The 9,506-nt window shown below is 39.8% G+C and overlaps 1 protein-coding gene across 1 annotated transcript in view; it reads right to left on the bottom strand.

The window, feature by feature from the left end:
• Positions 1-4,758: 4,758 nt before the first annotated feature.
• The window catches only part of Ano5 (anoctamin 5), a 72,496-nt gene continuing 67,748 nt past the window's right edge, over positions 4,759-9,506 (bottom strand). The window contains exon 22 of the mRNA XM_028880173.2: positions 4,759-8,395. Coding sequence (XP_028736006.2) covers positions 8,171-8,395 — 225 coding nt within the window. The 3' untranslated portion in view covers positions 4,759-8,170. The remainder of the gene's footprint in view (positions 8,396-9,506) is intronic.

Genomic DNA, 9,506 nt, shown 5'->3' with positions numbered 1-9,506 from the left:
TCACAGACTGTATTTCTGAAAATAGGAGTTTTAACATGGTCAACTTTATAGTATGAGATTACTCAACAAGTGTGTGCATGTGTATGGTGTGTGTGTGTGTGTGTGTGTGTGTGTGTTGGGAGTATTCTTACTATAGAATTTGAAACATCAGCTTTCAGAACCCACAGGTCTTCCTTACGGAGATAAACAACACGTGAACTCCAGGGAATCGTGTTTTATTGAGCTCCCTTCTGATTTAATCTCCCATCTCCCATCTAGAATTATATGAAGGAGATTCCATGCCATGAAATAACCGTACTCCCAAAATCCAAGTAATGCCACACGAAAAATGGGCAACATAAATTGAAGCTTTTTTCCCACTCTGCAAGTCTATTTTTTTGTTTTTTTGAGAGGGTGAGAGAGTGGAAGGGTGGACCTGGGAGGAATGGGAAGCTAGTGTGATCAGGATTCATTGTAAGAGATTCCCAAATAGTTAACAAAAATATTATGTTTTGGGGGAAAATGTTAGAAATGATCCACGATTCAGAGTAGGGTGTCCCTGGCTCTCAGCCTGCTCTGGTTATTCGTTCATTTAGTTTTGATGGATGATTGAAGTCAGAGGCCACAGAGAAGGGCCAGTGAGCGATGGCTGCTAAGCCTCTAACTGGTGGATACCCCATTCATCTCTTTTTGCAGCTAATTCATTTGCATAGGAAAACTAGGTATTAGCCCAGTGGAGATCTTCTCAGTTTGAATATTGGCCATTTTATCTCATTTGACATGATCCTCAGACATCCACACTTTCTGTGAATTTGTAGATTTAGATGAAAATGAGAGTTCTCTTTTTTATTTATGGAGTTGCTAAAGTTTCTTCTAGTGTTTCTTCCTTCCTTCCTCCCTCCCTCCCTCCCTCCCTCCTTCCCTCCTTCCCTCCTTCCTTCCCTTTCTTTCTTTCTTTCTTCTTTCTTTCTTTCTTTCTTTCTTTCTTTCTTTCTTTCTTTCTTTCTTTTTCTTTTTTTTTTGTGAGACAGGGTTTTTCTGTGTAGCCCTGGCTGTTCTGGAACTTGCTGTAAACCAGGCTGGCCTCCAACTCACAGAGATCCCCATGTCTCTGCCTCCCAAGTGCTGATTAAAGGCATGTGCTACCACTGCCTGGCTTTTCTAGTGTTTCTTTTTGCTTTGTCTACAATAAACATGCAGACAAAACATCCATACACATAAAATAAATTAAAATTAAAAAAACATTTACTAAAAACTTAAATGTCCATGAAAAACTATCATCAGAGACACACATTTTTAGACTTTTAAAATTGCTTCCTTCATCACTCTTAAGTAAGCAATTATTAGGTTTTCCTCTTTTTATTTTTATTTAAGAGATAAAATCGCATATATCGATCATGTATAATATGGCGTTTTGAATATGTAGGCAGTACAAGAAGAGATGGAGGCAGGAAGATGTGTTGGTCTCTGCCTCCTAAATAGTAAGATTCAGGCAGGTTCATCACGCCCAACTACTATTTATTGCTCCTTTGAAAAATTTAAGTGTGTGTTTCATCTGGGGGGGGGGGACGACAAAAAGGACATGGTTTCACACAAATTACAACCTCTACTGTCAGATAGATGATGTGGCACACAGTTTCTATTTAACCCTCAGACTGCATTGGACCCTTAGCCATTACACCAGCCAAAGCATCAGATCATAATCACACACTGTACTTGTCAAATTTCTTCAGTCTAGGACATCTCTTTAGGGATCACAGCTACTTTTGTGGCTTGCTCTTCCATCTAGATGTGCTCTGTGTTCACCCATGGTTTTATAGAGCTTATTTATTCTCAAACTGACATATATATATTTTACCTTTTCACCTTTTGAGAATTTTCATGCATTGTGGCATAACAAGATGGCCCAGAATTGATGTAGATACTGCATGCTCCAGCCCTGCCGCCTATGAGTTCATAGGCATTCACGTGTGTATCTGTGTGTATACACATAGTTACATCGCACCATGAGAAGCTGTGAATTGTGTTCCCACTTTCATTCGAATGTACACTGCTTGCTCTAATTTTATCCCTTTGGTTTCAACAGCTACTGCCTCCTCTAACAACTACTTCCAGCGTCTTTACATCTCTAAACAACCATACACATGGACTCTTCCCTTCCTAGTCATCCTCCTCCTTTCTCGTAGGGCCCTTCACTCTAAACTAGGCACAGCCATACAGATGCAAGGGCCGCTTCCCCCATTCAGCTTCAGAGTGTGTGTATCTGGGTGAGCCTCTGAAGTGCACTCCCCAGGCTCCCGCCACCATGGCCGCACACACAAGTCCTAAACTACCCCCCTTCAGTTTTGTACTGGCATTGGATGGGCACCCTCTTCATGTTACCCAGGTTCCCGGCTAACGTTATATGGACCACACCTCCTCCTCACTCTCACCTGGTTTCCTGCTCCAACCTCCCCTGTGTAGGGATGCTCCAATTGCTTCCCATGGGCGCTGACTCCCTGTGATGTGCTTCTACCATCACCTCGTTATCCTCTTTAGATCCCAGCATTTTGGATAAGAACTACTTCTACCTCCACTATGTTCTCCTCTCTTCCTGCTCCTAGACTCGGTCTTCAGACCAAACAAACTATCCCACAAACTCACCAATGTCACACTGTTGGGTCTGAGGCCAGGATGCTCCTGTTTTGCATCCACTATTTGACTGACTTGGTCTCTTACCTCTTGAATAGAGTGCTCTTTCCTACTCTTGGGTTCTGACTCCCTCTGCAAAGCAGTTGTCACAGTTCCTAGGAGGCTTACCATGGCTTTTCTATATTTTTAACAGTAGCTACACATTTACCATAAAATGACTCACCAGATTAAATCAATTTATCCCATAAATATTAAGTTGTGAAGTACTTTTGGAAATACATAGTTTAAAATATCATATAAATTTTGTTTTCATTGCTTTCTGACTCATGAGACATTCAAAGATTTGTTGTATTTTTCTTGGTTATATTTTATTATTTTTGTTGTGGAGAAAAAATATAAATGATGAAGTTTTAGTACTTTGAAGCTTACAAGTTGTGCTTGGTTTTGATATTGTACATGATCAGATGTTTAAAATGTTTAGAATGAGAGTGAAAAGAAATGGTTATTTTTCATTTACAGAGAACATTTTATGGAAATAAACTAAGTCTAGCTTGCTAACCTTACTAAGCTTCAGGCAGCCTTTGGTCTATACAGTCTGTGCTAGGTAAGTAGGCCTGTTCTTCCATGAAGTCTTTCCCTCTGAGGTCTGAGATGGCTAATCCTGTAAATTTAGTTGGACTTAGAATTATCACTAGAAACACAGTTCTGGATTTTTCTGTAAGGTGTTTCCAGGTAAGTTTACCCAGAAGGAAAGATGCCTTCCTTGAATATGGGTGGCATCTCCTATAGGCTGGAGTTCCTAGCCGAATAGAAAGGAATGAACTGATAACCAGTATCCATGCCCCCTGACTGTGGATGCACTGTAACCAGCTGCCTCGTGCTCTGCCGTCATGACTTCCCACCATGATGAACTGAATCCTCAAGCTGTGAGCCCAAAGAAATCCCACCTTCCTTCATTTCCTTTGGTCAGGTATTTTGTCCCAGAGACGAAAAAGTAACCAGATCCTACTTGCAAAGTGATAGACAGCATAAAGCAGCAAAAGTATCTTTCTGGGACTGTTCTTGAAGGTCGACATGGTACAATGCACACAATCCATCTAACCTGTTTACTCTCTTTTCTCATGCCCCTTCTAGGTCAGCACTGGGCTCCCATCAGTGAAACATGACTGTAGATTATTACAAGCAGAAGACACAGGCAGCTGTACAGAAGTTCAGGACCTTTGCTGTCTCAAGCCTGTATCTGATGGTCCTGCAGGTTCTGGTTTATCCACATTTCATTCCAGACTTTCTATAATTTCAAAAGAAATGCCTTCCCAGTAATATTGATAGTTTGGCTTTGCTATTTCAATCCTGTACGATAGTATGCTTGATCCATGAAATACTTACAATGTGATACAGTCATTTGACTTTATGATCATTCTGCACTTCAAAAACATATATTGGTTGAACAAAATGAATATAATGTCTTTAACAAGTGGAAACTAGAGGTGTAAACTTCTCAACTGTGAGTCTCCAGATATATCTAGAAAGGACAGAACTAAGGCTTGGTTGCCCTGACGCTACATGACTTTACCCAACCCATGGTGGGCCTGGCTACCTGTTCAGGAATTTGTGAAAGTGCTTCCAGCTGCAATTTTTTTTCATTTATAATGTTCTCAACCATCTTTTCACCTTCCCAAGCAACATCTTCCAAAGTAGTTGGGGGTTGGGGGGAGGTAGGCAGGTAGGCAATACAGGAAAAGCTTCTACCTCTGCAACTTCTCTAGAGCAGCAGCTGCTCTTCACTGGCTCTGTCTGCACTTGGCAGGCAGTACAGTGACATTCTGGGCTAACCCCAAGGATGGGGTGTGCTCAGAAGTCTCTGCAGAGAAACACATTTGATGTAAAGCCTTCTCTAGAGTTCTTGATTTCAGAAATTATCTCAGTTCTAAACCAAAGTTAGAATGTGTGTGCGTGCATGTGTACACACACATGCACACAGAACATTCAACGAACTGAGAGTGTTTAAAAAAAAAAGCACGTGAAGTTGGGAAGGAAAAGCAGTTGGAATAAGGAGGAACTGTAGGATAGGGGATGAAGAAATGGATTTAATCAAGGCACATTATATGCACGTATGAAATTCTCAAATAATGAAATGGAGATAAGAAATAATGTTTGTGTCAAGATATTTGAATTTATTTACTTACTTTAATCACTGAGTGATTTGGCTTTTGAGGTTTGGGTTCATTAATAAAGACAATTTTTCCTAAATACCTGTGTACTCCCTTTAAGAAAGAAGAGAAGGAAATAAGGGAGTGAAAAGGGAAGGAAGAAAAGAGGGACAAAGGGAAGGAGAGACAGAAGAAGGAGGGAAGGGGAGAGGGAGGGATGGAGGGAGAGAGAAAGGGAGGGATGGAGGGATGAAAAAGCAAGCTTGTATACTCTAAGTTAACTTCAAGACACAGCATCTCATATCAGGAGAGCTGCATCCTGTATCCAATGACATATTTAGAGGAATGGGCAGTTGTATCTCACACAGATTATGCCATACTATACATTACATTTTAAACATTGTCATTAATTTTTACATAATGCTGAAATAACTGACATACTTTAATTACTACACAGAAAAGTAGATTAAAATTGCACGAAGAACAGTAACACGATAGTTCTATTGATTCCTTGTGGCAGAGTCCAAAGCCTGGCAATGCAATGTTTTCCTTCATGGTGTCATTCAATTACATAATAACAATGGGAGGTTTTTCCAAAGCAATAGGCTATGTTTTTGAACGACCAGTGTCATTGTCATTGGAGAGCAGGGTCAATGGTTGTTCACAGTGCCTGACCCTACAAACACGCTTTGCAAGCAAAAGCTTTCTTGTGACACACAATAATTGTTAACCTGGAATTTCTCCAGATGTATTCTCTCACCCTTAGTGACTGTCACTGAGAAGATTTGCATCTTCCTACCCACAACTGTACTCCAAAGAATCCCATTCGAGACCCAGAGGAAACAACTCTTTCCTTTCTCTTGACAAAAAAAAAAAAAAAAAAAGAAATCTAGAAGTCCAGAAATAGTGCAAAATTAAAACATCTTTCATTTAATGACAGTCCCCTTTGTGTGTCTAAAGTTAGTTAGTAATTTCAAGGATTTTGCTTCCTGTCTGAAAAGAAACAATGGAGATGATAATTGCAAAGGACCTTTGGAAAAAGTTGTGTGCTTTGGGGCTTTGGCACTTGAAGATTCTATTTTCACATAAGATCTCAGATGTTCCTTGGAATATCAGTGGAAAAGAGTAAACCACTTGTTTGACTGAAGAATAAAAAACAAAAACGAAAAACAAAAAATCCACAGCCATACTCCTAAACACGAACATACATCTGGTGGTCGGCTACATCTAGCTCAATGTTCTCACAGCAACCAATGTGTTGATGGAAGGAGGTAAATCTGCCTGAACCAACTCCATCTGATTTTGGCTAACAGACTTTCCAGAAAGTGACTCTAGTATCTCAGGGTAACACATCAAACAGGATGAAAGTTATCAGTGGAAAATTACAAGGCAAATACGAAGCGAAGACACCGATAAATTATAAGAAGCACTTGCTGTAAAATAAATTCCAATTTTGCTCATTTCTACCATTACTTTAGACACTCAGTGCTTGAGGTGGTTTTGAACCTACAGTGTATGGACAGCTTTGTAAGTCAGCTTTGTCCTCATCTTGTAGTCTAGCTCCATAATACTTTGAAGTCACAAAATTAAAGTGCATTTCCAAAAAACTATAATCTCTCCCCCTTTTTTTAAAATTAGCACCCACGAAGAAGGCGATGTGAGTTGTGCATGCGAAGCCCTGCAGTGTGATTTGACAGTCTACAAGAACCGCAGCTGTGGCTTGGTCATGCTCAAAAAGACTGGTTTTCTTAAACTGACCATCTCCACTTATGAAAGTATCTTTCAATTATGAAATCATTTCAAGTGACCCAAACATGTCATTTACCTACTATGTAACAAATCAATATTGCCAATAATGTGATGTGATAATGCTTTTGTTATTTTTATAGAATCCATAATCCCTAGTTCTAGATACTTAGTATCTATCAGTAGTTAGTTAATACTGTAATATCAGCTATGCTGGAAAATCATGTTATTGTTAAGGGAACACTACTTTTAATATCTTGTGATCAAGTTTCTTTGTATGTATGTGATTTAAAAAATATTCCTTTGTAGCTGAATTCTAATTTAAACCCAAAGATTTGAGTGCTCTATAGCTGGACCATATCTCCCACTCTAGTGGTAACTTATATACAGGCACATATGTGATATTGTATTAACTGAACCCATGACAAGAATTGCTGTATATCCACATAGGCCTAAATGTGGAAGGGATACTTCAACAAATACACTTTTTCCACCTAATTATCACCTTCTCACTTGGTCAATGATCTTTTGGTGATAAACTCTGTGCTCAGAACACTGACATTTACTTTAAGACAAGTTGACATCTGAAATACTCTGTCATGTCAAATTACCACCTAGACAATTTTTCATGTGTCAAAGGCATAGAAAGAAGGCACTGGACATTGTAGGTGTGATGTAGTCCATGAAAAGACTGCAAACTTATTACAAGGTTTGGAGGGTTTTTTTTTTTTTCAGAGCGAAGAGATCACATTTTGTAAACAGTTTGTGCCCAACTTATACAAATGGCTAGAGTCAAAAAGGCTTCATGATGCAAAAATCAGCATTTCAGAGAAATTTAAAAGTTTCACTTTATCATTGAATAAGTTAATGTCTATGTACCATCTTGCATTCTTTAGCTCCTAAGAAGACACATTGGCTTTGCACAGTACCTTCACTTGAAAACCTGTAGTCACCTGACACCATGGTGTTGAAGCTAGTCAACAAAATGGAAGGAAACACTACCTTCAAAAGCCCTCTGAGAGTATTTTATGAAAATTCTTCTAGTCTTAGGGAAAAACTGATTCTACCTTTACCAGGAAAGGCTATCTGGGATTCTGACAGAAGCTAACTTTGATCTGACATTGTCAAGAGCACATACTCCTGCTATGATTTTTACCCACCATTTGTCAATAGGTGAGATTTCTCAGGACTTCTTCTGATTTTGGCTCTACATGTGTGCATTTTACAATGGCAGATGTTCTATGAAATGTGGGTCTCTTTTCTAGCTTTCTTTTTGAACCCTTTTCTTGTTGTGAGGGAGACAGAAGGCACTCAACAGAAGACAGCAGAAATGTGCAGTTGCCCTGGGAAGTGACAGAGCATCCCCCAGGCCACTGTTTCACTCTAAGTAGCAACACTCCATGATTTTCCAGATTCTGAATCCACAGGCACCACCTGCAAGTGTGTACAGGACCCCACGAGTCACACCCTGGGAGAGCCCAGTGGATGATGCCCACCTGTGTTCTCTTCTGATGCCTGCCTCTATCATAGGGCATAAGGACTCCGAGTTAAAAATAAAAGAAAGAAAGAAGAACAAATGGATACATGAATTCCAGCATCCAGCCACAAGTCCAGAGGCAACAGTGAACAGAGAAGGCCACAGAGCTTCATGCCTCGTGTGTGGATTAGACGGGGATTTTGCCCCCCGGGGGTGATCTGACATCTTCCACTGTGTCATGCTTAATGATATTATTATATTCAATATCCAAGTTTTCTTTCAACTTGTTGAGCTCGAAGTCATGAATAATTTTGACAGTCATTAACTTTTCTCGTTTGATTTTCTCTAGGACATCTTTTGGAACATCCGGTATCATCCAGGCCAATAAAAATTTTAACAGAAACACGACGTGCTGGGAGTGATAAAAGAAGATCATAGATACTGTTAGGATTATCAGGAATTTGGTACGGAGTCCTTAAAGGTCCCCCTGAGCATCTGATAAACTCTGTTGGACACAAGAAGCATGAAGTTGAATCAAGTATACACATACAGTTAGTTATATGTGTGCATATGTGTTTCCACACACACAATGGAGTTAAATAACTATATTTAAATAAGCAACTAGAGAAATGGAACATGGGTATAAAAAAAAAAAAACCCTGCTCTTTATCGGTACCCCATCCTAAGAACGTAATAAAACATCTCTAAAATAATCCTAATTTCCTTTAGACAGGGAAGCTCATACTTAACCGTGTCATTGGTGATTTAGTGTGAAGGAGAAACTTGAGGCATACTGACCATTTTGTTTTAGATTCTTAGAATGTTTGCAGGAAATGTGTGAGGCTCCATTAGCTACATAGAACTATCTGATTTTAAACACACATGCAATGCCTGTATAGCAATAATGAGTCCTGTACAGCAATAACAAGTCTGAGAAACCCCAGCTGAACAGCATGTGCTCAGATTACACCTGTGTTGTACTTGGGCACTCCCCCGGGGGACCACATCTTAATTTTTTTCTCTTCCTATTTAATAAGTTTTATCCATCCTTCCTCTGTGGTAGTTACATTTTCTTGTGAACTTTCTCTCTAAATATCGCACATCGAAGGAGTGCCCTGCAGCGGGCAGAACCAAGGTTTTCGACTGATGCACAGATGGCACCAAATCCCAGCTCTAATTGTCGCTAACTAACCTTAAACCAGTGACATATTTTGATGAATATCAGGCTCATCTGTCAAAAGTAAAAAAGTAAGGCTAGTCGATGAGAGTGCTCTGGAACAGAGCCTTCAGAACAGATGTTCTGCAAATTAGCCTTTTCCTGACCTTCCCATGCATTTCCTTTCTTTTCCTGTTGCCAAGGTGCCTTTACCAATTGTAAGTGAGTGACAAGCTCCCAAAGAGGAGTTGCAACTTACGACAACAAATGATTCCTTCAAAATAAGAGCAAGGAAGCTAACTTCCTGATGGCAGGTGTGTTTAGAAACAGCTGCTGAGGGGAGTGGCAAAGGAAATGGGAGAGATGA

This window comes from Peromyscus leucopus, chromosome 1 (assembly GCF_004664715.2).
Source record: "Peromyscus leucopus breed LL Stock chromosome 1, UCI_PerLeu_2.1, whole genome shotgun sequence".
Classification (NCBI taxonomy): domain Eukaryota; kingdom Metazoa; phylum Chordata; class Mammalia; order Rodentia; family Cricetidae; genus Peromyscus; species Peromyscus leucopus.
This window is presented reverse-complemented; position numbering and strand designations above follow the sequence as displayed.